The 27,302-nt window shown below is 43.8% G+C and overlaps 2 protein-coding genes across 3 annotated transcripts; one reads left to right on the top strand and one right to left on the bottom strand.

Moving 5' to 3' along the window:
• Positions 1 to 201: 201 nt before the first annotated feature.
• RAB43 (RAB43, member RAS oncogene family) lies at positions 202 to 14,354 on the top strand. Its single transcript, XM_038148901.1, has 3 exons — positions 202 to 523; positions 8,012 to 8,195; positions 9,092 to 14,354. The coding sequence occupies exons 1-3, from the start codon at positions 314 to 316 to the stop codon at positions 9,343 to 9,345; spliced, it is 648 nt and encodes a 215-aa protein (XP_038004829.1). The 5' UTR covers positions 202 to 313; the 3' UTR covers positions 9,346 to 14,354.
• On the bottom strand, positions 12,097 to 27,302 carry LOC119705946 (haloacid dehalogenase-like hydrolase domain-containing 5). Of its 2 annotated transcripts, none has more exons than XM_038148898.1 (8): positions 27,096 to 27,302; positions 24,853 to 25,062; positions 24,082 to 24,194; positions 23,279 to 23,372; positions 22,051 to 22,084; positions 20,973 to 21,147; positions 19,456 to 19,644; positions 12,097 to 18,644 (listed from the first exon to the last, which is right to left on the bottom strand). In XM_038148898.1, exons 1-8 carry the CDS (start codon positions 27,246 to 27,248, stop codon positions 18,248 to 18,250), a joined length of 1,365 nt encoding a protein of 454 aa, XP_038004826.1. In that variant the 5' UTR covers positions 27,249 to 27,302; the 3' UTR covers positions 12,097 to 18,247. The 2 variants fall into 2 exon arrangements, with proteins under 2 accessions (XP_038004826.1, XP_038004827.1); XM_038148899.1 differs by having other exon boundaries at positions 27,144 to 27,295.

The raw sequence follows: 27,302 nt of genomic DNA, 5'->3' as shown, positions 1-27,302 counted from the left end.
GTCGGCGACCGCTCCCTGCACGGAGCCGCCACAGCGCGGCCGCGGGCGGTGCCGGGCGGGGCGGGCAGGGGCGGTCCCGGACGGAGCGGGGCGGGCAGGAGCGGGGCTGGCCCGGCGTGGTCCCGGAGCCGGGCGGAGCGGGCCGGGCAGGGGCGGTGCCGGAGCCGGGTCCGGGCGGAGCGGGCCGGGCAGGGGCGGTGCCGGAGCCGGGGCCGGGCGGAGCGGGCCGGGCAGGGGCGGTCCCGGCGCGGCCGGCGGCGGGCGCTGCGCTGCGCTGCGCAGAGCCGGCTGCCCTCGGCCGCAGCGCCCCGCCATGCCCGGAGTGGCCGCGCTGGGCGCCGGCCCCGACCCCGAGGAGAGCTACGACTTCCTCTTCAAGCTGGTGCTGATCGGCGACGCCAGCGTGGGCAAGACCTGCCTGGTGCAGCGCTTCAAGACCGGGGCCTTCTCCGAGCGCCAGGGCAGCACCATCGGCGTGGACTTCACCATGAAGAGCCTGGAAATCCAGGGCAAGCGGGTGAAGGTGAGCGGCGCTGGGCCCCCGGGCTCGCTGCGGGCCGTGCCGCGGCCAGGCCCCGGGCCGCGATTGCCGGCTGCCCGCAGGGACCCGGGCGGCACCGAGCGCGGCCAGGCCCCGGCCGGAGCCGGGCCGGTTCCGCCCCGAGCCCGGGGCAAGCCCTGGCTCAGCCCGCCCTGCGGCGGCCGCAGCGGCGCCCCTCTGCTCGGGCTGCTCGCTGGCCGCGCTCTGTTTACCAGGCAGAAGAAAGCTCAGCTGGGCTGCCGTGTTTCCAGAAAGGGATGTGGAACTGGCAGATTGAGAAAAGGTTCTTAAATTAGGCATGCTGTTCTCTTAAGACACTGTTTACAGGGTGTCACAGGAAGTGCCGGTTTTACGGTTCTTCTTTATAGAACCAATAAACTCTAAATTTAACATCTGCTGCTTTTTTTTTTTTTTTTTTTGGTTTTTTTGTTTTTTTTGTTCTGCTGGAGGAAATCAGATGGTTATTAGGATTAGAAAGAGCCCAGGACATGTACCCCTTGGACCTATCCTCAGATTCCCAGTGGCAGAGATTCCCTGCAACTGTTCTCACCCTCTGAGCACAGGAGTGCAAGTGAGCAGTGGGGAGAAAATGTTTAAAGCATCTACGGTTTAGAGTAGATGCTTTAAACTGGGATCAGTCCCTTCACCAGCCCCTCCAGAATGGGGTCCTGCAGCTATCCTTACCCCCAGCTAGACTAAAAAGCATTTAATTCACTCACTGCGTGGAGGAGGATGATGGAATTGTAAAGCTTGTGGTGACACACAAATACAGTGATGTAATTAATTTTGGCCTGTGTTTACTAAAGTAGGTGTCAAAGTCCTCTGTTGGTCTTTTCTTGTAAATTAACTTCGGTGAGTATTAAGGTGAGAAAGTTGCAGAAAACAGAAATGAAGGCTGGCATTTTTTAGGAAAGGAGAGGGATTGGCAGTTCCATACCCTGCAGCAGTGTTTATTTCCTTGTTAGTGTCCCACCTTTCCCTGTCATGTCTGGCTGAGGAGCTGAAGAGTAAACTCAGGTTTTCTGTTTGAGCTGTCGGTGTCTCCCACCGTTTTTGGCAAGGGAGGAGTGGGGCTTCTCCTTTAGGGTAGAAACCTGCCTCTGTTTAAATGCCGGGCACACAGAAAGTGACAAATGTGTCTGTTCCTGGTGCCAGGGACTTCAGGAGTTCCCCAGGAAATCAGCCAGACTTCCCAGGTGTGCTTTTTCATATTCTCACTGCTTACACCTGGATGTTCCAGGAGTAGTAGCCTGGCTGTAACAAAACCTGTGTGTTATTTCTAAGTGTTTCACAAAAAACAAGGCAGAAAGTGCAAGGTCTTGAAGCTTTCTTTTTCTTTGGGCTGTTCTGTACTTCCACTTAAAAAAAAAAAAAAAAAAAAAAAGAGGAATGCAGATATTGAAGAAGAGTAAAGTATTACTTTAGGGAAATAAATCCAACACTTGCTGATTGACCTTACAGATACTTTTGTCAGCTTCTGACTCAGGGACACAGCCTGAATATGAAAGCATTTGCTTGGAGGGTTTTTTTTTGTTTGGTCACCTAAGATGTGGGGTGTGTGTAAAGTTTAAATCAGACTTTTCCAGTTGGATTGAGATTTCAGAGCAGCCCATCTAACCTGGGTTAGGTTTGCTCCGCATGCTCTTGGAAAGAGGAAATAAGGAAGCATTTCCTTGCACTTTTTTGAGCTCGCTTGCACACTCTGCTTGCACTTCTTGCCTCACAAAAGCAGGCCAGGTAATTGCTGATTTGATTTCCTTAGGGGTTTATGCCACTCAAGACATTATTGTTTTCTATTTAGCAAATGGTGCAGGAATGAGAAAATTCCTGCTTTTGTAATATTTTAGAGGCTCATCTTTAGAAATTCCCTCAAATCAAAGCATCTACAAAAACTTGTCCACTTCCCCAGTGGCTTGAACTTCATTTTTAGTCTGGCTAAGGGTAGTACTGCAACCCAAGAACACATATTTTGAGATTGAAACAAACTATTTAAGGTTAAATGTGCCCCTTTCTGTTTCAAACTTCAGATGTTCCCGTCACAGTTACATAATGTTTCTGAAACATTTGGAACTCAAGGATTTTAGGTCTCACTTTCTTTTGATGTGGTGTTGTTTTGTTTTTTTTTTTTTTTACACAAGGGAAAAGATGCCTGTTGGAATACTGAAGGTTAAGGTGCTGCAAATAACTTTTTTTAAAATTATTTATGAAACTTGAGGCTTTCCTTGCACCTTGCAGCTGTGTTCTTTCAAGTGCCTCACGTGGAGTTCCATACACTGCTGGAGCTGACTAAACTTCATACAGAAGGAGATGAGCTTTGTGAAATGTCTGCAGGCTGTCTTCATTTAAAGAAATGTTCTAGTACATGCTGTTTGAGATTGTGGCATACTGCTTTCTCTAAAAGCCATCCTGCCTAGCTGGCTAAATCCTAGAGTGCAGAATGCAGTGCTTAAAAGTTGGTGGTGTTAATCACTCAATGCATAGTGATTAAAATCCTATTGATAAAATAATTACTTGTTCTTTGAGTGATAGAAAAAAATCTGGCAAACAGAACGAAAACGTTTTATAACTGTTATGTCACTGTAAGAAAAGATATTTATAAAATGCTGGAACCAAGATTTTACATAATGATAGGCAAGGACATGCCTAAGTCCAAGTCCATAAACCATGGTTAGTAATAACAAAAGTCTTTTTCTTTTGATTAATTACCTCCTGTCAGCTAATTAATTGCCTTTAATGCCTACTTTATGCTGTCATTTCATAGTGGTTTACATGAAGTGGTTTTTTCCTCTATGCCACAGTTTTTTTTCCTCAGTGTGACTTTCAGAAAGACGCAGGAGAGAAGAACAGTTGAAAACATGTTCCTTTTACAACAAATACTTCTTTATTTGAAGAAGTGTTTAAATGAAGAAGTACCATTGCACTTTTTCATTTACAGGCTCTTTCAGCCCATATGTTATCAAGATTATTGGCTTTGATTTAGGCCTTATGGCTGTGAACTGCATTCCTTTCAGAATGGCCCAAGATATATTTTGTGTCATGATCTGGCCAAATTGCCAGTAATACACAGTTGTGACTTGTTAAGTGTCCTGTCTCCTGACTGGGACGCAGATAAAAGCAGATCTATTGGAAGCAATATTCTTTGGTATCCAGAGGAAAATGTAGCTCTCTGTCAACTCCTTTGACCTGCAGCAAATGGGAATACTACATTCCCAAAAAAGAGGGATGCCTCATTCTCTGAAAATTGTGTAGGGAAACATTTGAATGGGGCAGTTTATCCTGCCTGCTCTGTCTATGAATATCACTTTAAATTGAAATACAGCGCCACAGAGATGTTGCTTTTGGCAAAAACTGCCTGGATTAAGTTGCAAGGCTGTTTCAGTAAATGTTTTTAGGAGCAAGTGTTGTGATTTGCCAGCCTACGGGAATGTATGTTATTGTTTGCCATTTGAGATGACAGGATTCAGACACAGTTGGTTAAGAGCCACTTAGCACAGTCTTTAGATCCAGTTTTACTGCTGGGAAATTTTATGGAATTTTGCTGCAGAAGTGACATTTCTATTTTTGTAAAGGAAAGTATCAGCTGGAGGATGCACTTAGTCATTATTTATGTTGCTCCACAAGCAAAAGCACACCTGAACTCCTGTGGTACTTTAGAAGAATCAGGAAAGTGCTTAATAAATTATGTAGGAAGTAAGGGAGGGAGAAATTATTTCCTGTGTCTTGGGGCCGTCTGTTAAGCATTAACCTTTGATAAAGAACATGTTGATGAATGCAGGAACAGCCACACTGGCCCATTTGATAATGGTCATTTTCTGTGCACTTTGGCCAGCCTGCCACTCACCATCTTTAGCATTTTTTCTGTCCCTGTAGCTCAAAAATCTGCTTTCTGTAAGCCTGAGCAGACATCCCAGAATGATCTTCCAGAGAACCTCGATGAATTTCACCACCTTCTGTTTTCCTCTGGCATCCAGTTGAAGCACTCCTTGTCCCAAATTTTTTCTGGTGTTTGTTTCTCACTGTCCTTTATGTGCCACAATGAGGAGTGTGGCTGTCCAAAAAGTTCCAAGCTAAGAGGAGATCAAAATAACCAGCTTTTGTGAGTAAATGACTATTCAGTAGTGAAACAATTAACATTTGTGAGTAAATGAGTATTCAGTAGTGAAACAATGAGAAAGGTGGCTCCTTTATTCTGCCATATCCCTTCTGAAAAATGAGTATTTATTCCCTGTTCTTTACCCTGTTCTCTTTTGTTCCCAGCAGTGGTCCCCCTGCCACCAATCTCTGATTTCATAGGTGTTTCTAATTAGTAGTTTCAAATGAATTCAGCACAATTCTCCAGCAAGCCCAGCTTCTCTCTGTCTTTCTTACACCAAAGGGGTTGCCAAAGTAATTACAAAATCAGGAGCTTCAAAAGGTTGCTGAGTGACAGGTGTGGCTACCATCATGTTGTTTACAAAGCTGAAGCACTTAAATCAAGGAAATAAGTAATTAAGTATTCTTATTAAGTAATAATTAAGCATTATTTATTAGTAGTATTAATTATTTACTACTAAAATATTAAATTTTATTAATTAATTTTCCTTATTTATTTTAATAAATAATATTTAAAAGTAGTAATAGTTATGTCATTTACAACATACATCATACACTTGTACAATACAGAAGAATACGTGAGCATATCTTTTTTAGTAACCTGTGGCTGATACAGTTCTTTTAGTATTTAACTTTTAACTTAAACTGAGGCACTTTGGAGTGAGAAATACTAAGACTGCTTTTTTTTTTTTTCCAAAGAGTTTTTGTTTTTTTTTTTTGTCAAGAGTTACGTGCTTGTAAATATCGTTTTAACAGAAAAACTATATAAAACTTTTATTAACTTTCTATGGATATAGTTGTGATTGGTATTTTTTTATAGTTGTCATGTAGAATTCTGTGAAATTTGTCTCTGTAGGCATGCTGGGGAAAATAGTGTTTACTTAGGATCAGAACTGGTATTTTTGTAATTACTTAAATTATATTTTTAACCGTGTATCAGACTGATTAATGCTACATGAAAATATTTTTCTTAGAATTTTCTAAAGATGCTGTCAAGCAAACTAGCTGTATTTTTCCTTTAGAAATCCAACTTGCTTTACATTAAGTAAATATAATACCTCCTTGCAGTGTCTGTAGTGTGTGTTCTTAGTGCTAGAAGACATTATTCAAATTACAAACGATGTGACCAAACTGGAGGGGGAGTTGTTCTTAGCTCAGTCACTCTGCACTTTTATTTGCACCACAGGAAAAGTGTAAGCTAAAACAATTTCATTTTTAATTCAAGTGTTTCCAATTTGTCTGTGTGCACAGAATCCCTCAGGCCCTTCCCAAGAGTTGGGTAATCATCATTAGCCTTTTCTAGCACTTGACCTAATCAGGTACTGAGATTTAACAAACACAAGGGGCTGGTGGGAGGCTTGAGTGCAGAGATCACCCATAAACCTGCCCCCAGTTTCCTGGTCCCTGCTAATTGCTGCTGACTGTTCTGAACCATTATCTCTTTGATTAATAATCATTGCTTTGTGGTTTTCTGAGTCCATTACAGTCCTTCCCCTGCTCTGAGAAGTCATTTTTGCTGGGATTGATTCCCTTTCAGCTGTACAGATATCAGCTGGATCTGAATGCTTGCTTAGCAGAGGAAATGAGATCTTATCAGCACAGCCTTTTCCAAAGGGAAATTTGCTGCTCAAAAATGCAGCACAGTCAGAAGATACAAAGAAAACTCTACTGTGCAAAAGAAATAAAAGGAAAAATGGTTCCAGATTATTTGGTATAAAATAGCTCTGGCACATTGTGTTAAGTTGTTGACAATCCTTTAGAATAAGGAGGTTCAGAGAGAAGGGAAACCATAAATAAAAGGTCCATGCTATGGGAGGACTCAAAACCCCAGTAGTATTTGCTTTTGTCCTGTTTCAGTGGAGATGCAGGATATAAGGAATGGCACAGAAAGACAAGCAGTGGTCTCCCATTTATCTGCTGGGGATAGAGAAGTGAAAGTGCAACAGTACATAAATTTATAGAAGGAAGCTCTTTCATTTCAGTGTGACTATATATTGAAACCAAGAGCTTTGGAAGATTCAGAAAGGATTAAAGATTTATACTGAGGATGAGGACATCCGAAGTTACTTTAGATTAAAAGATCCTGGAATATAAGCCATCGTGTTCCAGGACATCAGAAAACCTATAAAACAACAGGATTTATGAAGAAATTCCCTGAGAGCAGCATACTGTGTTTGTCCACTCTGAATTATTTGGTTTCTTCCTCTGGAACATCTGGTACTGGGAACTCAAACTCTGATACCAAACTCATAATTCTTATGCTGCTGGATTTAGGCAAAAGTATATAAACCAAGCATTTCTTCTTCCTGCCCAGTTGTAATGTGTGTTTTACCACCCAGAAAAGGACAGGTGATGAGACTGACAGATTCTTGACTGACTTTATTGAGACCTAGGATTGCTGGCATTTCGTTTACACACCTTTCTTTCTGTATTCTTTTAATTGTCTCATATTTCCGTCTAAAACAGCCTCAGTGCTCTCAGATTATGTGACCACATCCTGCTCCCTTTGTTCCTGTCCGTCGCAGAACTGGCAGAGCCACAGATGGTGTGGTGGCCATAACCCACCTGTAGTGTCAGTGACACAGCAGGTGACCTTGGCTGCAGGCTGGCACCCTGTTCTGCTGCCTCTGCTGCCAAGGGTGACAAAGGGCTGGGGCTGGGCTCACCAGAGAGTTCCAAAATCTGGCACAGAAGGAGCTTGCTGGCAGGAAACCAGGCTTCCAGCTGATGCAGGTACAAACTCTGAGCAGCCAAGTTCTCAGCATAGATTATATATATATATATTTGTAGTTATTATATATATGTATATGTTAAGGTTCTCAAGCATGTGTTCTCATCCTTAGATCATGTACAAAAGGCTAGATAAACACAGGCCTAGAATGCCTTGCATATACAGGAGATTTGGATCAAGGCTCCCTTGGTTGAGGAGAGCAGCTGCTGTGTGTCACTGTAGCAATGTATCTGAACAACTTAGACTGCAGTGTGCACCAGCCATCCCCCTTGTAACTGTTCTTATCAGAATTTTCTCAGGGCCCTCTGAAATTCATCAAGGTTACTAGGACATAAACTGTGCTAAAATAATAAAGAAGCAGCTGAGAAACTGAATTCTAAGACCACAAGACAGAGGTAGCAGAGAGCTGTGAGCCACCTGGACTGTAACCAGTCACATCTTCTGAGAGGTGCACGCGGAACACTCGGACAAGCAAAGGCACCAGCGGGAAACGTGTGATCAGTGTGCGCAGCAGAGTTAGAATCTATAAATAAGTGCATCGTGTAAACAATACATGGCTTCTGCTTAATCATAGTGGTCAGTTGTCCAGGAGTCCCGAGTTCCCCGCGTGTCCCTGTGCTGTGTGTGACCCTGCTGTGTCCCCCCAGCTGCAGATCTGGGACACGGCGGGCCAGGAGCGCTTCAGGACCATCACGCAGAGCTACTACCGCAGCGCCAACGGCGCCATCCTGGCCTACGACATCAGCAAGAGGGGCTCCTTCCTGTCCATCCCTCGCTGGATCGAGGATGTCAGGAAGTACGCTGGCTCCAACATCGTGCAGTTACTGATTGGTGAGTTGGGAATGCCAGTGCTTGTGTAACATGGCCTCAGGTTTTGCTTGGAGTTAAGGTGTGTGCGATAGACCCGACTGGAAATTTTACCAAAAGAGCTGGTTCACTGGAGCAGAGGGGTTTCGTTTTGGTCGACTTCTGTTAAGGAGTAGACAGCTTTGAATCCTTTGCATCTCATTTGATGGAGAACTGGGATACCCAGGATTTCCCAGTTCTGAGGCACAGCTGCTGTGGAGTTCCCTTCCCTTCCCTTCCCTTCCCTTCCCTTCCCTTCCCTTCCCTTCCCTTCCCTTCCCTTCCCTTCCCTTCCCTTCCCTTCCCTTCCCTTCTCTTCCCTTCCTCCATCCTGGCAAGCTGATATGTTTTGGTGAGTTGGAGCACACACCCACTTTGAGCAGACAGGGAATTTTGGAAGGACTTTGGGGCAATCAGAGTTTGTCAGTTCTTTGCTAGAAGTTCTGCTTTCCAGCCCAAATGTTTTGGACTCAGATGTGGCTCTTGGGGCCTGTAGAGCTGCTAATACAAGAGCAGTACCATCCTAGATTTCCCTAGGAATCAGCAGGCAGCTGCTGTTTTCACAGAATGGTTTTAACTTCAGTTTCTAGCCTGCTCCCTTCTGTTAGGGTCTACAGGCACCCCTCTTCAGTTACTCTTCCTGTTCTTTATGGGTAATACAGAAATACAGGTTGGAAAGGGCTGGGGAGATTATCCAGTCCAGGCTTCTGCTCACAGCAAGGCCAAAGTCAGGTTGGTCAGGGCCTTTTCAGTCACATTTTGAAAATCTACAGAATGGAAATTCTTCAGCTTCCTTGGGCAGCCCAAGACCCTCCTGCCAAGCACTTCCTGTGACACAAACAAGCAGTTACAAATCCCCCTGTTGTTCCCTTTCCTTCCAGGAAACAAATCTGACCTAAGTGACCTTAGAGAGGTTCAGCTGGAAGAAGCTCAGAGCCTGGCTGAACACTATGACAACATCATCTGTGCCATAGAGACCTCGGCGAAGGACTCCAGCAACGTGGAGGAGGCCTTTGTGAAGATGGCCACAGAGCTGATGATGAGGCATGGAGGGCCCATGTTCAGTGAGAAGAACACTGACAGCATCAAGCTTGACAGCAAAGACGTTGTGGAAGGCTGGGGGTGTGGTTGCTGATAAGAGCTAGCTGATATCCCTAACTTTACTGGAATTTAGATGGTGCTTCACCCTAATGCTGAGTAGCATGGTAGCCATATTCTCCTCCTCCTCCTCCTCCTGTGAAACCAGCAATTTTGTAGAAGTTAGACACAATCCTGTTTGCTTTGGTGTCTTATTTTTAAAAAGGGACTTGGAGAGGTGGTCCTAAAAGTCAAGCCCTCTGAAAAACTTACTCAGCTTTTGTCCCCACGGTTTTATTTCCTTTATGTAACCTTCATACGAGTTACAAAAACGGAGGAAACTACTTTGAACTTGGTATTTTGGGGTGGGAAGACATTTGGTTGGGGAAGAGACTGATGCAAACCCAAAGGTCTGAGCATTTAGCATGGCACTGGTGGCAAAGGAGGTCACTTTTGGAATAGGCAATCTTGACGGTATCTCTTCAAATGCTCAGCACTCCACCAGTGACCAGGAAGTGTCAGTGTCTTTGATGGTGGTATTTCCAAGATATGGATTACAGGACCAAATAGCAGTCACCTGCCCTAGGGCATATGGATTGCTAGTTGCTGTTGGAGCAGGCCCAGGTGGGGGAGCTTCTCTCAGGTTTTGTTACCATTTGAAGTTTTAACAGAAAGCAAAACCAGCCTGAGCACTGTCACTGGACCAGGGTGGTGATTTAAAGCAGCCTTGAGGAGAGGGAAGGTGCATTTCATTTGCCTGTTGTTTGCACAGTGATAGCTCCTTCTTCCAGGTGGAAGCATCGCTGAGATTTTGCCCTCAGGTCTCATCATTTCATTCCACAATTCAAGCCCTGCACCTCTGGAAACAGGAACTGGAGAAACCTTGAACTGACTGTAGCCAAGATCTCTTGCCATGTGCCTAATGGTCGAATACAGGGTTTGTTCTGGTCAGGCATTTGGTGTTGCATTACCAGAGTGTGTAAGTGGCATAAGTGGATTTAATTTTAATTGGTTTTGTTTTTTAAACCATCTCTTTAAATACTGCATGGGCATATAATAGGAAAGAAGACCTCAGAATAGCTGAGAACTGCATGATTGCAGCTTCTTGGTTGTGAGACCAGTGTCTTTTTGAGTGATTCCCTCTCAGCTTCGTACCCAAAGGTTCCCCTCTCCCTATCACAAGTTACCAGTTGCTTTTCATTTCTTTAAAACACTCAGCAGGAAAAGTCTTTCATAATGGATCAGAAGTCTACATAAAGTAAAATAGATTTCATAGTGCAGCTCTCTCAGATGCAGCTCTGTAGAGTCCCTTGTAGATGCAGCTGAGGTACTGATGGATTCCTCTGCAGTTACACTCTCAGGCACCTTACAAAAGTGGATTTGCAAAGAGAGCAGGAGCAGCAATATTTTAAACTCTGCAGATAAAGAAGAGGTGTTCAGGTATGGCAAGTGAATTTTGAAATCCTGATAATTGGAAGGAGTCACTTTCAAGAAGCACCCTTTGAAGGGAATGTCTTGTCTCTTTGAAAATCCGGGTCAAAAAGGACTTGAATTGTTCTGCTGCGAGGGCTGCACCAGTTCAGTCATCCAACATATCCAGTGTCATGAAAATTAGGAAGATTTAGGAAAGGGCTAATGGGTACCAGTTTTAATCCTATTCATCTTCCTGTAGCAAATATTGAACCAATCTCTGCTCTTTCTGGTTTTTTAAACTGTGAGGTAGATAACTGAGGAGTAACGTGTGCTTTGTAGCCTGTTTGCTTCTACCTAAGGGGTTAGTTTTCAAATTTTATAGTTGTGAGAATGAAAAGGCCTTAAATTTTTCAACTAGTATAGTTTTCACAGTTCTGGTATTTTCTGCAGAAGGGCAGGCTGAGCTGCAGTACTTGGTAGTGGTTTTGGACGGTTTTCCAGGATATTCCTACTTCCAAAGACAGTTGGCAATAAATGCCCAGTTAGACAGTTGGGAATTTGAAATTGGGAATGGGAATGAAGATGGGAATTTTCCAAACCCTGGAGTTGTTGGTGTATTCCCTATGTTCTGCTCTGAGGAGAAACTGTGAAGACAGTCCAAGCTAAAACTGAGTGCTGGTGGCTGCTTTTCCTGCTGGTGAGGTCCTTCAGGTGCAGAATATTTGCAGACATTTGACTTTCTGTCATGACCCCTTGCAGTTTGTACCTGTAGGTCATGGTCCTGCAGTTCTGCTGGAGCAGGGACCCCCAGATGAGCTCAGCCCCCACTGCCTGCAGCATTAGTGCCAAATTACTGACTGCTGAGAAAAACCCATATGCATTTAAGAACAGTATTGCTACTTCTCAGACTGAAATCCATAGTTTACATAGCAACTCATCTTAAAACTGGAACAAGAAGCAAAATGAACACAAATCTTGCTTCCAGTGCAGCCAGTGAGTGATTGTGTTTTTACAGTAGATGAAGAACTGACGAATTATTGATCGATTTTCTTCATTTTGAGGTTTGTTTAGTGATTAGACCAGGCACTACACTTTTCATTACAATTTGCCTGGATTTAGCTCTTAAACTAGGCTTGGAGGGTGAGGCTCTGTCTGCAGGTCAGTCTAGTTCAGTCAGAAAATGTGCAATACAGCAGCAGTGATTTGTTTGCTGTACTTTAAATGAAGGCACCAATTCCAATTAGTTTTCAGTTTTCTGCAGAAAACTAAAACCACGGCTTTAAATCAGTTTTGTCTTTTAACTCTTGGCTCTTCTGTGTTGTAACAAGTGGAGTACAAGTTTGCATGCCTCCTAACTGAACAAAAGAAATAGAAGAAGACCTGGTTTTTTTTTGGTTTTTTTTTTTCAGAAGAAACCTGAAGGCCTGGTTAATTTTTTTAGGTTAGCAGCTGGTTGTGCTTGGGCTGTCAGTAGTTAAAGTTTATTTTGATTACCAAACCCTTCCTTTGTTCACTGCCCACTAGGCTGGGAGCTCCTTGACCAGAAATAAACAGTAAATGTGGAGCTCTTCACTGCTCTGCTGAAGGCTTTATCAAACCTGGGACTCTCACACACCTATGGAATTCGGGCTTTAGGAATTAGGTTGGTTTAACTCCATTAATCCTATTGAAACCAAAAGGCTGCCTGGGTGGAGAGAGTGAGGAGCAATAAACCTGTGATTTACGGGTAAAAACCTGAGTTTCACCTCTCAGGGTATAAATGGGCACTGATGTACATCCAGTGAATAATTCAGTAGTGCTCGTTCAGAGTTCACAGCATAAACATTTGCCAAGAAATCCGTTTACTGCCAGTTGAACATTAACAAGGCTATGGTGCAGTAATTGCTTTTAAGCAGATCCCCTTGGCTGATCATGTATCTGCATTAGTAGTTATCATTTCTTTCTGGCAGTACCAGAGTGTGCAGAAATATTACAAAAGCACAGGAGGGGACATTGATCTCTGCCTTGTAGCACTTGGGAGTGGAATGCAGAGGCAGATACTGAAATGAAATCATCAGCAGAATGTGGTTCCCAGGAGCCTTTGTTACCCTTCGTATTGATTTTAAGCTAATTTTATCTCCAGTTTCTCATCCAGTTCATCATCATGGATGGAACCCCTACAAATGTTTATAATTACGTAAATATAAAACCAAATAAATGTCGGCCCAGAAACCTGCTAATGTTTGCTTTGCAAAACAAAATTTGAGAAAAATGAGAATACTTAAGAGCAGAGGGAAAGTCCGGGTGATTTTCTTACTCTCACTGTACTGGCAAGCAGGTATTTCAGGGGGAAAAATCCAAATGAAGCCCAGCTAAAACCACTAATAGCTCTCCTGTTAGCTAATACTGGTGGATTTTCAAGAACTCCACCAAAAGTGGAGCTCTTGCTCCTTTTGGGTGCCTGGATTGTCATATGGGAAAGCAAGGGTTTGGGAGATTGTCCTTTGGACATGGCATGCAAACTTGTCCTGAAAACTTGAAGACATTTTTTAAAAGTGAGCCAGGAGCTGAATTTACACAGGCAGGAAAGCTGCAGACAGATCCCTCCCAATGTCTTCAAAAGCATCTCGGTACCTTTGCAAATAAAGCACAAAACTTGTGTGGAAGTGGTTTTGCACTAAAGGGAAATAATTATCAGAGAAAAAGAAATCATTAATGTGAAAGGCAGAGCATCTTGATTATTCTGCATTTTTCATGTTCATTTCCTAGTTCAATGCTGTGCATAAATAAGATTTTTCCCCTTTATAAATGATATTAAAATAGATAAAGTGTGAAAAGTAGTTTGATACTTGACAAAATAAATGCTTTCTTAGGAGAGTGATAATATTGATGAGGAGAATAACTTTGCTGATAGGGTTTGGTGGTGCAGGGTCAGGGATTCCCCACAGAGTTGTGGTGGAATGATGTGAGACACAAAAACCGTTCCCAAGCAGGGGAAGCCAGGGGGGACACCAGACTCTGTCCTGCCTGCCAGACAGAAAAGAGATAGATACAGGCTGGTACTGAGCAGAAGGTGAATTTAGTTCTTTGTAACTGTTTTTAAAGATTTCTGTTTCAGATTTCTGATAGGCAGATGTGCTCTGTGCTGTCAGCCAGATTTTCCCTCTCCTGTGCCTCACTCGCTGAGATCTGACAGGTAAAAACCCCACAACTCCAGCAAAGGGAGCATCCCAGCCAGTCTGGCTCACACACACCTCTGGGGGGGAAGGAAAAAATCTCTAATTCATATTGAATTCATTCACTGCATTCCAAAATTGTTTGAGGGGTTTGGGTGATAACAGTGTTAAAATGGTTCTGCATTTTCTAGGACAAATCTGTTGCTTTTCAAGGTTTCTTCGAGAGATGCAGGCTGTACATTTCTAATCATCAGTAACTATTTTGCTTTTAAACTTTCTTATCTCAATACTGACTAAATGATTTGGAATATGAGGAGACAAGGGAGCAAGCTTGCATACTACAGTAATTTTTTATACTTTACCTTCATCTATTTATGAATTTGTTATGAGAAGTCTTTTTAAACATGAAACCTGCTTTTGTTGTGAATTTTAGCAACGTAGTGGATACATTGTACTGTGTATCATTAAAAAAGGTTTAATTAAAGTAAACATTTGGCAATTAATCCCTTTTGTTGTTATTTTATGCATGTACCTTGTCATGGTCTATGATCAGAAACAAAATCAATTTTAAGAAGTTATGTATTCTATCCTGCAGTGATGTATGGTCTACTTTGACACAAGATATGACCTAATGTACTCTTCATTAAAGAAATGGTGCTGAACTAACTTCCTCTTATCCTCCCAAATGTCCATCACTTCCAGAAATGCATGCACTTCCAATTGTTCCCACTTGGCAAACTCTCCAGCAGAGCTGTCTGGAAGATGAAGGATGAAACCCAGAGTGCTCAGTGTTGGAGAAGTGCAGATAACTTTTGCAGCGCTCGCAATTAAGTGTGAACAATGTAGTTACAGCTGTACCTCCCCAGGGGAATGTTTAGATCCTGGATTTGACTGAAGTGCTGTAAATTAAACAAAGCAACACCCCTTTCTCTTTGCCTGGCTCTTTAATTTGAACGTCAGCAGATGGGAGTTGGCAGGAGCCAAATGCTGAATTTCTTGGTTTGCATTGTCTGCTGCTTCAGTAGCAGCCTCAGGTGCCAAAGGAGGAGCTGCCAGTGCAATGGCCAGGCTCTAGGGCTGGCTCCTCAGAGTGCTGGGTGCAGCTGGGTTTGTCACTTAATTCTCTTTAAGGACGCAGTTTCACTAGTGGAGCACTGTGGCTGTGAGTGCCCTGGGCTGTGTGCTGGAGAGAATCGGTGTGAGAGGGAAATAGTGCAGGTGCCATGAGCAGCATCTGCTCCTGGGAGGGATTGAGCCGGGTTTGCTCATCTTCTGCACATTAAACTGGAGTTTCTAAATCTGTGTGGGCAAAAACCCCAACTTTTCCCTTTTAATGGCTTGTTATAAGTGCATGTGATTCCCAGAAATGATTTCCCATTTCTGGGAACTCTCTCTGGAATTCTCCAAGAATGTGAAATAGTTTGGATACAAGAGATCTACACACACTACAACCATTTTTCATTGGCTGTGGTGAACTGACCTTTCATTATGTAGTTTGTACCTGCAAAATAAATACCTGTATTTTTTATAGTTTAAGTTCACTGAATATTTTTCCTCCACATCTGTGGGCAGGCAGTTAGCTGTTAAACTAGCAAAAAGCATTTTCCCAGATACAATTCCATAAAACAAGACACCGATCCCAAATCCTATTGAAAATCAGATTCTGAGATTCTTACCTGTACACCAGGTACTGCTTCAGGAAAAGGTCAGTAAACAAACCAATAAACAAAGAAATCACCTGCTGGGTGTTAAACTGTAAGGCATGTTTAGCATGATCCCAGTGCTGCATTCTGAGCTTGGCATACAAAACAAACACAGTGCAAGGAGGAGGAGTTTTAATTAAGATCTGCTGAGTCCCGGGTGGTCTGAATGAGACAAATTAAAGCAATCTTTACACAAAGTAAGCCCACCTGTGCTATTTGGAATATGCACTCATCTGTTTTACTCACAGAAGTGACCACAGAAACACTTTCCTGAAACTTTTAAGTGTGCAGCTTGTTTCTGCCAATGTTGAAAGCAGGATATATTTCATCACCCCAGAGTTCATCCTTGTCCAGACAGAAGAGTTTTAACAGAGACTGCGTGGGATGTGCTGTGATATCTGTTAGTCCCCATTTCTGTTCAAGTTACAGAGCATACAAGCACACCACTGAGTTTCAGAGAAACTCCTGTAATCCCAGCTTCTCCCCTTTACACTGATGGGAAGAGATTTCCACCTCTTTTGGTAACTGCCTTTTGCGTGTGGTGTTATCCCGGTCACTATTGCTAATTTCCTTTATTTCCTTCATCTGCTGTTTTTTCAGCATTTTGGCTTTTTCAGAGTCTGCCACTCACCAAGCTGGAGGTCAATCCATGGAGCTGGAGAATCTGGAATACCCTGAGGTTTGGAGGGTTTTAGATTTTACTGATGATGTGACAGAGAAAAAAGGGACTTTCTTCCTTTTCTACAAACACATTTTATGTTAATATTTCCATGAGGGATGAGATTTAAGAGGTCCATGTACACTTTCTTCATGAACCTTTTGAAGTGTTTGTCCACATTGTAGAGGAAAAAAAAAGGAGAAACAAATGGAACATTTTCTGTTCTTCAGCAACTTCCAACATTTTTATTCCTTGCTGCACCAATTCTGGTAAAGTTTAAGAGTTTTGCAACATGCTTTACTACTGAAACAATGTGACTTTAAATCATCCTCACCTTACAGAATTACAATCTTTACTTAGATTTGGCGTTCTTTGCAAATACTTGGTATATGACAGGAAAGTGCCAAAGAAACAGGTGGAGATCAGTTCATTGTACCAATAAAAAGGCAAGAATGTGCTGCTGTAAGTATTTTCCAGTGAAGAAGCAGGAAATGAACTGTCTAGAGCAGTGTCCTTACACTGCATGCAGTGAGACACTGAAAGCTACTTAGGGAACATTACAAGAGATGAATCAACAGTCCTGACAGGGGAGAGGGGATTACAGTGCTCTGCAAACAGAGGAAACACAGCAACAAAATCTGACTGCACAGCAGCTGTGAGCTCTCAGAATTGCAGTTGGGATAAGGAGCAGGGAGGGATTTGGCCAGGAAGTCATTCTGACAGCCCTGCAGGAACCTGGGAGAAATGAACACCCAGGTTTTGTTTGTATAATTTCTAATTTGAAAAAAATAAAATAAAAAAAAAAATCTTAAAAACCCGACTATTGCCTAATGTGAATTGATCTTTGTGTGTCAGTTGACTTTGGTTTTAAAACAATTAATTGGGTTATGTTTTCCAAGCTTATGTCACAAGCTTATGTGTTATAACAAATAACACAGAAATATTTTCAAAGGCATCTTTGGGATGAAAACTTTGGAAGTACTTTACAACAATAACAAAAAATAAATTACTTTTTCTTTTTAAACTAACAGCTATAAAATCCATGAACCAAACAACATATAACATTGACATGAGATGAAATATATTACACTAAAGGCCAGTTAATTACCACAGTGGTATGAGGCTTCAAGTAAATTAGGAGGCACTTTTTGGCTGAGCAGTAGTCACTGATTCAGTGTAAAGTCCCAACTCAAAGAAACACGTGAAACAAAACTGCTAAAGCTTTCTAAGGTTCTAAATTCCCAAAAAAAAGGAAAAGAAAGAAAGGAGAAGAGGGAGAGGAGAGGAGAGGAGAGGAGAGGAGAGGAGAGGAGAGGAGAGGATATAGAAAGGCAAAGAGCAAAAAGGCCACAGAGGGCACTCAGGTCTGCTGCTTCCCTTCCAGGACTATGGAGTTCCAACACAATTAAGGCTTCACACAGCAGAGAGGAGCAATAAAACTCCAGGAACATGGGAAAACAGACACAAGGAAAGGCAGCAGCAGGTCAGATGAGAGCAAGTCCAAAGTGGAACAGATTGAACTCCACTCTGATTGAAGGGAGCATTCAGTACTTGCAGAATGCCAGGCATTAATACATGTTGTGCTCTGTACCAGCCCACGTGGAATGGACTGAGTGACCCCAGCACCACAATCTGGTATCCTCAAGATCCTCAACACCTAAAAGCTGAATCTTCCAGCAAACAAAAGGAGGTGCTGTCGTGGAGGGATTTAAGTACCAGTACCTGAATAGGCTACTATGAAATATTGCTATTCAAGTCCCTAACATAACAAAGAGGAAGACAATAAAGGGCAACTCCAGCTATAAATTACACATTTAGGAGCACTATAAAAAGCATTATTGACATGTAATACAATTAAACACGCTCATGTACCTACATGTACTACTAATAAGCATACCTAATAGAAGATTTTATTAATTGAGAGGTTAAAAAAAATTTAGAAGGCAGCAGTTTGTGGCACTCTTGTAAAGCACAGTGTGTTTTGGGCAAGAAGAGCACAGCACTGAGTGGTCCTTAAGAAATTCTGTCCCCTCAATGAGGTGCAAAGTTCTCCAGCTGGAAGACCAGGTCTACAGCAGCATCCACATCTGGCACAATGTGGTCTGGCTCCACCAAGGCAGGGTCGAAGCTGAAATCCCTGTGCCCGTGGAACACGTGCTCCGTGATGCTGTCCCTGCTGGGCAGGGCCACCTGGCAGTGGGGGTCGTACACCCCGGTGCAGACCAGCACAGACCTGCAGCGGGCAGCAGCTGCGGGCGCCAGCTCCTTCTCCCAGCTGAGGCCAGGCTGGTGGTGCCGGGAGAGCAGGGCAGGGGCTCTGCCCGCAGCAGCCTGGGCCTGGAGGCGGGCTCTGGAGCCGGGCCGGGAGCTCTCCTGCAGGTAGCGGTTGAACAGGTTAGCTCCGTACACATCCGTCATCACGTTGTCCCTGCAAACCAGAAACTCAGTCAGCACCTCAGCTGCAGCTGTCAAAGGCATTCCTACGGTTTCCATCTAACAGCTTATTGTACGCTTTACACCCCTTCACGTGGAATCGGGCAGCTAGGGAGAAGTCCAACCCCACAGCTGTTTTATTGCGCCATGAAACATGACGGGATAAAAATGAACCACTCTCCATACTGGGGTGAGGGACACAAAATCAAGGTATGAGCAGCCCATGAACGAGCTTATTATATTGTCAAACATCTTGGAGATTCTGAAACAGTCTTTAATACAATGCAGCTTTATCTTCTCTGAAAAGGATTCTATGATGTGGCAGCACACGCAGTAGCATCTGACCAACCTAAATGACCTCAGAGATAAAGTCTAGCTCTGCAGTCTCTAACTGCCCTTTGCTCAAAGGCAGTTGGTGTTACACCACTAAACCTAACAGAATAAACACCCTTTTTGTTAGATTTACACAGCCTATTACAGAAAAAAAAACTAAATAAAAAATCAGGAGAAATCTTAGTTGCATATAAAACACCTTTTGTGCTTCTGTAGAAATTACACATAAAAAAGAGCAAAGCATCATTAATTTTTAAGATTAGAAATGTCACAAAAAATATATCACAGCACCAAGAAAGTTAGATGGTCTTAATAGTAGGGGAAACAAGCTGGTAAGAGTTGTGTGTTTTTCTTGGCTGGCATTTACACTGTGAGTAATTTCCTGGTGCATTTGTCAGGCTCAGCACCCCTGACCCCACAGCACAGAGGGTCTGGGATTTCCTGCTGTACCTGTGGGGCTCAGCACAGCTTACCCCACAGCATAGAGGGTTTGGATGGGCTGCTCCCAGCTCCTCTGCAGGGCCTGGGCCCGGATCAGGTGCTCTGCGTACTGGTACGTCAGCCTGCTGGGTTTGCCCATCAGCGCCTCGTACTTCAGGTCTTTGCCAGTGATCTTCTTGTAAATGTTTTCCAGACAAACCATGAACGTTCCATGCCCAAACCTACACAGATATAGAACCAAACCATGAATCCAAACCATGAACGTTCCATGCCCAAACCTACACAGATATAAAACCAAACCATGAATCCAAACCATGAACGTTCCATGTCCAAACCTACACAGATATAGAACCAAACCATGAATGCTCTGTGTCTAAACCTACACAGATATAAATCCAAACCATGAGTGTTCCATGCCCAAACCTACACAGATATAAAACCAAACCATGAATCCAAACCATGAACGTTCCATGCCCAAACCTACACAGATATAAATCCAAACCATGAATGTTCCATGCCCAAACCTACACAGGTATAATACCAAATCAAATTACATTAAGCACAGATTTTAAAACATCAAACAAGGTACTTTTATTTAATTGTTTTTTAGGAATAAATTGTGTCCTGGAACTATCAAATTCTGCTCAGCATGCAACATTTCTGCAGCTGGTTCACTGAAAATTTAGTGCTGATTAACTGAACACCACAATAAACCCACATTACTGGGATGGCACAACAGATTTATCCAATTTTCAAATTGCTCACTGGAGGTGTCCTGGCTGCCTTACCGAAGCCTGAAGCCATCACACATACATCTTTTTCAGTGTGCTAATTAGAGATGGCCTCTGCTTCCAATGACTGGTATCTGAGCAGATCTTTGACCCAGGACTGGGGCAGCAACCAAGTCAGTAACAACAAGTTACAACAATCAAGCAACAGTAACAAGTTTCTATTTCAAATTCCAGACTGGGGAAGGGAGGGGAAACTAACCTATTAAAGAAGTACGTTCTATTGAAGCAAAATCAAACAACAAAACCACTCTAAGAGGTCCTGGCACCTTGTTCTTCGTGTTCTACTTGTTTTTTTCTTGTGTTCCCTAAAGAGCTCACTGCATTGTCTTCAGCTCAGAACCACTCACTGCCTTCAACCAGCAGGGTCAGCTCTTTACCCTACCAGGAAAAGAGAAATACCAAAGAGGGACCTAATGAAATTAAACAATGGCCTTGATAATTTTTTCATTTTTGCCTTTGAGCCGAGGCTCTGAGGCCCTCAGGAAGATACCTCTCTTTCTGCATTGTTCTGGGAGTGAGGAAACAGAAGGTTTAGAGCCTAAAAGCAGCTTTTCTCTCGAGAACTGATTTCCTGGATGCAATAATGCAGCCAGCAACCAGGCAGAATTAGCTGAAAGTGCATTAGAGATGTTGCATTCAAAGCCAAGCCCTGCTGTGAAGCTCCATCAAGCATTCTGTATTCAAGTGCTGACTCTGAATCCTACTGGAAAAATGAGGAAGCCCCAAATAAACCCCAATGATATGGATAAAGCACTTACCTTGGGGACTGTGCCTCAGCCACCCACATCAGGTCCATGTTACAGGCCAGCACGGGAATGTGAGGGTAGCTTTCCTGCCCATAGGGATTTCCAGGATAGCCACTGGTCAGCAAAACATCAATTATCAGCTGCAGGCTGGTTTCCCATCTGACTGGCTCCCCAAACAGCACCACAGCTGTGAGAAGCACAGGTACAGAACAGTCATGGAATTGTTAACAGAGCACTGAGTCTCTGACGCTGGGCCTAAAACTTGGCCGAAGGAGACTGAATGAGTCATTTAAAATAACCAGGAACCCACCAAACAGTCACATCAATTTAGGGGCTTCATATATCACATGGCCATTCATTCACAGAAAATCTCAGAAGTAACAAGACCCCACTGCAAAATCTACGGGTTTAGGAATTTTATTTTACAGGTGAAATTTCTCCAGAAATTACAACATTAACTTCTAAATTGTATTTCTAAGTGTCCCATAACTTATGAGTTCCCTGTTTATGCGCAGTATCTAAATACAACACCAGAGATATTGATTTGTTCATCTCAGAACAAAATTTGGATGTTATTTTTAAAAATTGCTTTGGTCTCCAGCAATAATTTGACATGGATATTTTTAAATCCTAAGGTCCAATTTCTATTTTCCTGTAGGCCAGATGAGATGACAGTGGACACAAGACCCTTCTCATACTACAGCTGCATCCTGATTACTTGTAAGAACAAGATGAATTATTTCTGAATAATGAACATCAGCTCATTCCTCATTTATGAAAGGAGAGCAACAATTGCCTGTTAAAGGCAGATGAAAAGGAAAGGAGACCTCATACACCCTTCAAACTTCAAAAGCCAGTGGCTGAAAACTGCACACATTAAAAAACAGCTTTACAACACATGATTTTTCAAATTAATGACAGATGTCATTAACAAGGAAATTTTAGGATTGTCTCAGACAAATTTTCAAAGTGCCTAACAATCTAAAAATAATTTCTGACAATAAAATAAAATAAAATAAAATAAAATAAAATAAAATAAAGATATTTCATTTATTAATGGATAGATGCAAGTTAAGTAAAGATAACTGACCCTCAATCTTGGGAAGCTCCACAGCAGATGGGGACTGCAATAAGAAAAAAGTGAAAGTTTTCTACAAGATGAAACATCTATTTTTAGCAGATTAAATGCAAGCTCAGCTCCCACAGCTGCCTCCTGCCACTCCAAGAGGAAATGCACTCTATATTGATACACACCTGCCGTCAGCTCTCCCAGAAACTTGTGTTTCCTCTCTGAAGTGACATCTCCGGCACAGGAACAGCAGTGACTGTGCTGAACTTGCACTGCCTCCTGCTTCTCCTGAGCTGCCTCTGGAGTTTTTTAACTCCAGTTGTTAAAATTACTTGTGTTGTCATTTCAGATGTTTAAATTACTTTTTAAATGAGTTGTTCTAACTACTTGTGTATAAAAGTATGGATGTTTATTTTTCCACAGGAGTAAGAGGCCTCCAGTAGTACCAGGACATTTGAAAAACACTTTTTGAGAGGTTTTTCTTTAACACTTCTAATAAAGAATGCAGTGTATAACATGTAATATATCTGCTAAACAATTAAGAGTCTGCGGTCCATTATTTACTCTCTCTGGTGACAAACACTTTAACAGGTTCTTGAGCTTCCCCATCCACATGGGTGAGGAGCCCAGCAAAAGCTGCCACAGCTGAGCCGTGGATTCTGTGAGCCACAGAGAATGTCCTTGTTGCAAGTGGGGGAAACCCACTTTGTAGGCTGGCCCTGAACATGTAGGCACGCCCAGCTATTCCCTCCTGCTTGAGAACCTGCACAATTCAACTGCAGCCACCGTGCCTGCTGCTGACACCCAAATAGTGCTGTAAACAGCAAAGGGAGTGCTTCGAGGGAAGTTATTTATCTTCACAGCATTCGTTTGCAAACAAAGCAACCTCATGGGTTGGAAACAATACCAGCACAATCATACATGCAGGGAAAAGCTCATGTTATCTTCCACGCTTTCTGAGGAAGCTAATCAGCTTTCCAAGACACATTTTGCATTTGGTATCTGTATTAGGTTGTGAGTTTTCCCACCACAGCAAGTTCTAAAACCAAAGGCTGGGTTAAAGAATTACTACTGAGAGAAAAGAGCTGTTCTTGAGAATGTTGTAATAAAACAAATAAGGAAGCAGAAAAGCAAAGTCAAAATAGAATGTAAGAACAGCAGCATTAGCTCGGTAGTTAAATATTGATCCCTGTTATAGGATGTCATGCAAGGAGCAAACAGAGAGGTTTGAAACAAAGATCTCCCTCACCAGGACATTGGGTCTCCTGTCATGGTCAACTGCATCGAGCAGAGGGCGTTTCTCCCGCAGGGCGTCAATGGTGATGGGCTGGCAGAAGCCAAGGCTGGGGCACACCAGCTAAGGACACACAGCTGCTCACAGAAAAAGGCTTTCTAACTGCTCATCCCACCTTAACCATTTAAAGGTATTCAACTGGCAAATTAGCTAGCAATGAAAGCAACATCAAAGACAGATTTTCCTTCTGTGAGGCAAAAAGATGATCGTCCCACTGCTGATAAATGAGAGACCAAAGTTGTTCTGTTTTGTTTTCAGTCCTCTCATCTACTTCTCTCTTAGCCAAGCCTAAGGAATTTTGAATTTAGAAATGCATTTCTAAGAGATAATACCTTCAATACCTTTTTCTCAGTTTTGTACTTCAAATAGAGCTTCTGCTTAAAAGTTGCATTTACATTTTTACAACTCATTATTTACACCAGCTTTAATGAAAATCCCACTAAAGGAAGAAGTGCAGAAGGGACTTAATGGAAGCCTGAGCAAAGCTTATGCAAAAGTTAATGTTATTAAGTTACAGTTTGAAATTTTGATACCACCATGATACCAATGTAATTCAAGTTCTTTGGTCACTTGGTGTAAAACCACATTCAAAACATAAATTTGGCACCATGTTAGGAACTATCATTACTATTTATTACTGCATTGGTAGGGTTGAAATATTTGATTTTCACTTCATCCATAGACTCCCCTGAACCTGATTAAGGAAAACAACATGACAGAAAGTTGCTGGCTTTTTTAAACTCTTTTTTTAAAGATACTCTTGAGCAATATCAAGAAGGGGTCCTTGTCCAGATACCAGGACACATTTTTCATGATAAGGCTTGAACATCCGCAGAGGACTGTGTGACATCATCACTTGATCTTGGGAAATCTGTTTGGGATTTAAAAACACAAGGAGTCTGTTGTATTTCAGAGAAGTTGTTTATGCATAGATTCAATTAACAGATGTGACAGATTCCAGGAATTACATAACAATCAGCATTTTCTCCTTTCACAAATGATGTATTGATAATATGCCAGAAAAAAATACCTTACTGACAAGTTATCACACATCCCCCTTTCAGCTTCCAGCTCAATTCAACATGAACAAGCCTTTCTCTCCTGGTTTTATAAAATCACCAAATTAATTGGGAAGCAAACAGGGAAAGATAATCACAACTGGTTCCAATTGTGGGCCCTTTGCTAAACTGCAGCTGTGATTTAATTGTACCAGATTGTCACCTTCTTTTAGTTTACATACCCCACCCCTTCAACAGGACAGGTAGTAACCAGTGAGACTATTATTCTGGAAAATGCTCCTGTGAATCACTACTCACCCAAGAAATACCTTTAGCTTTACTATTGGAAAAACCAGTGCCTTTACCAGTGGAAAAGCCAGTAGCTTTGGACAGCACTTTTTACTTTCAGCAAAGCATGTCAGGGGGCTTAAGGGAAAAGCAGCCCTGATGAACTGAGCAGCATTTGATGGAAGATAATACATCTGACACATTCAACATGCTAATGCAATAAATGGGATTTGGGTGACTCACTGGAACCCCCAGCAGGTGAGACAGCTGGTCAGCCTTTTCCTGGCGCAGGCAGTTCCCAGCGTTGGTGACAAAGACCACGGGCACCAGGAACTGTCCCTGAGGGTTGACCAGCTTGCGAAAGGCTGTTCTGGCAGCAGGGATGGGGGTCCTGCCTCGCACCAGCACCCCATCAATGTCAAAGAGGAATCCAAAGGACGGCAGCACGCTGAGCTGGAAGGATGAAATCAAAGGGTACATTAGTTATGCCTGTCCTTACACATATTTAATAGAGTTTACAGCAGCTACAGCCCCCTGAGAACAGACACCTCCAGTGAGAGTCGGGGATCTATAACTCTGCACATCTTAATGTGCCTTATAGGCACATCTTCATGCTGAAAACATGTTGACACCAGGAGCACCACAACTGCCTCTGCCTCAAGCATACAGACTCACGAGAGCTATTTTGCCTTACAAATAGTTCCAGACTATTTCAGAAGATAGGGAAAAATTAACTTAAACTGATGCTGAGAGGTACAAAATACATGCTGCTGTGCCAGTGAGCCACGCTTTATTGGCTTGGCCCCCACAGAATACTAACAAAATATGCAAAAGTAAATTTTTCAGCAGCAGGCAGGTCTTGGATACAAGTATTGTACTTGGCTGCTCCCTTGCAAGGTGGTTATGTAGTAAAACTGTTCTGTTTCACAGAGTTTGGTTACAGCCGAATGACTGCTGTGCTCCTACACACGGCTTCTGTCCTGGTTTCACATAGGGCAGGCTAATCGGGAAAGTCAGCACCTCCTTACACCAAGGTGCTGCTCGAGTTACTAAAATGTATCTCCTTGCCTGCCTTTGAGGCCGGGAGGAGCTGGACTTGGTGAGCCCCGGCAAGGAGAGTGAGGGAGGATGGGCTGGGTGGTAAGGGCAAGGAGCAGAGACAGAGAGGACTGTCGAGCAATGAAACTGTTACTGGATCAGGCTGGAAAAGCACGGGACAAAACCTATCATCTAAAGCTCATTTCTCTCCCGAGCCTAAAGCAGGAAGCAGGAACCTTGGGATTTATGGTCAGTGATGAAAAGGGAGGGGTTAAGGGCCGAGGCAGAGCGCGATGGGCGAACAGGCACAGAAAGGGCTGCAGCCATGGGAGGTGGGACAGCCTTTGCCACCGGAGCTGTCTCAGAGCACACACCCGCAGCCAGCGCGTCTCCTGCGCAGGAGAAGGACACTTTGCCTACTCGAGCAGCACTTTGTTCCACATCAGTTATTCACCACCACATTTTTCCTGCAGCCGGGCACAGCACGGGGACAGGCACTGCTCGGAATGGGGATGCAGCTCAAACAGCGGCGGAAATCTGCCCCCCCAGGCAGCCCGAGTTAATAACGTCAACACTGCAAATATATTGCATTCCCATTCATTTAAATGAGGCTGGGGTTTTGCCTTTACATGCAAGAACTCCCCCTGAAACCTTCTCCTCTCTCCTCTGTAGAATCACCACCCTTTTAAGAACAAAACCCCTGAAGTCCTTGTCTCCACACAGCCTGCACTCGTTTCAGGAAAGCTATGTCAGAAATAACCCAATTGCTGCAGAGATGCTGCTACAGGCTTGCTAATAAATGTATAGCAGTCTTCCCAGGCTTTGCAAACGGCTACATGAAACTGCTGAAACTACAGTGGTATTGGAATAATTTTGTAGCAGATGCGATCCTTCACGTTAATTTTGCGACATAAAAATAACAGATGTATAGATAACAGATTACAAATGGGAATTTTACAGTGAGTAACACTAGCAGGAAGAAAAAGAAAGTATTAAAGGGGGGAAAAGCACTAAGGAAAGAACTGAACATATATATATATATGATAGATATCATGAGAGATAGAGGTAATGAAGTCAACAGCTTTGTTTCCCTTTTGACCCTAAAGAAATTGTTGGTGTCAGGAGTGCTGTGCCGCGCTGCACAACCGAAGGGACAGAACCGGCAGCGGTCGGAACGAGATTCCCTCGTTCGCTCTGTAAGACCAGAGCACAAGCAGCCCCAGGACAGGAGCTGCGGCCGGCACTGCCCGGGAAATCCGTCTCGGCGTCCCGGGGAAGCGAGGGTGCCCCCGGGCATCCCCGGCCCCGGCGGGCGGCCCGGCTGCGCTCCGCCGCGCCCCGCGCCCGTTTCGCTTTCGCCGCGCCCCGGCCCGCCCGCCCCGGGCCCCGGCCCCGCTCACCGCGCTGTGCCCGGCCGAGGGGCCGCCCCGGGCCCCGGGCCCGCTCACCGCGCTGTGCCCGGCCGAGGGGCCGCCCCGGGCCCCGGCCCCGCTCACCGCGCTGTGCCCGGCCGAGGGGCCGCACGTCCCCCGGCGCTCCGGGAGCCGCGGCGGGCGGGCGGCCCCGAGCAGGGCGCGGAGCGGCGGCAGCGCCCGGCGCATGGCGAGCGGAGTGCGGGGCCGGCAGCCGCCCCGCCCGGCCCGGCGTCAGCCCAC

This window comes from Motacilla alba, chromosome 12 (assembly GCF_015832195.1).
Source record: "Motacilla alba alba isolate MOTALB_02 chromosome 12, Motacilla_alba_V1.0_pri, whole genome shotgun sequence".
NCBI lineage: Eukaryota > Metazoa > Chordata > Aves > Passeriformes > Motacillidae > Motacilla > Motacilla alba.
This window is presented reverse-complemented; position numbering and strand designations above follow the sequence as displayed.

Coding starts and splice junctions, on each gene's coding strand:
- LOC119705946 (XM_038148898.1), bottom strand. CDS start 27,248: ATGCGCCGGGCGCTGCCGCCGCTCCGCGCCCTGCTCGGGGCCGCCCGC. Junction 25,063..27,095: donor CCTCGGCCGGGCACAGCGCG/GTGAGCGGGCCC, acceptor TCATCCTTCCAG/CTCAGCGTGCTGCCGTCCTT. Junction 22,085..23,278: donor ACAGGAGACCCAATGTCCTG/GTGAGGGAGATC, acceptor TTCTTATTGCAG/TCCCCATCTGCTGTGGAGCT.
- RAB43 (XM_038148901.1), top strand. CDS start 314: ATGCCCGGAGTGGCCGCGCTGGGCGCCGGCCCCGACCCCGAGGAGAGC. Junction 524..8,011: donor TCCAGGGCAAGCGGGTGAAG/GTGAGCGGCGCT, acceptor GTGTCCCCCCAG/CTGCAGATCTGGGACACGGC. Junction 8,196..9,091: donor CATCGTGCAGTTACTGATTG/GTGAGTTGGGAA, acceptor CTTTCCTTCCAG/GAAACAAATCTGACCTAAGT.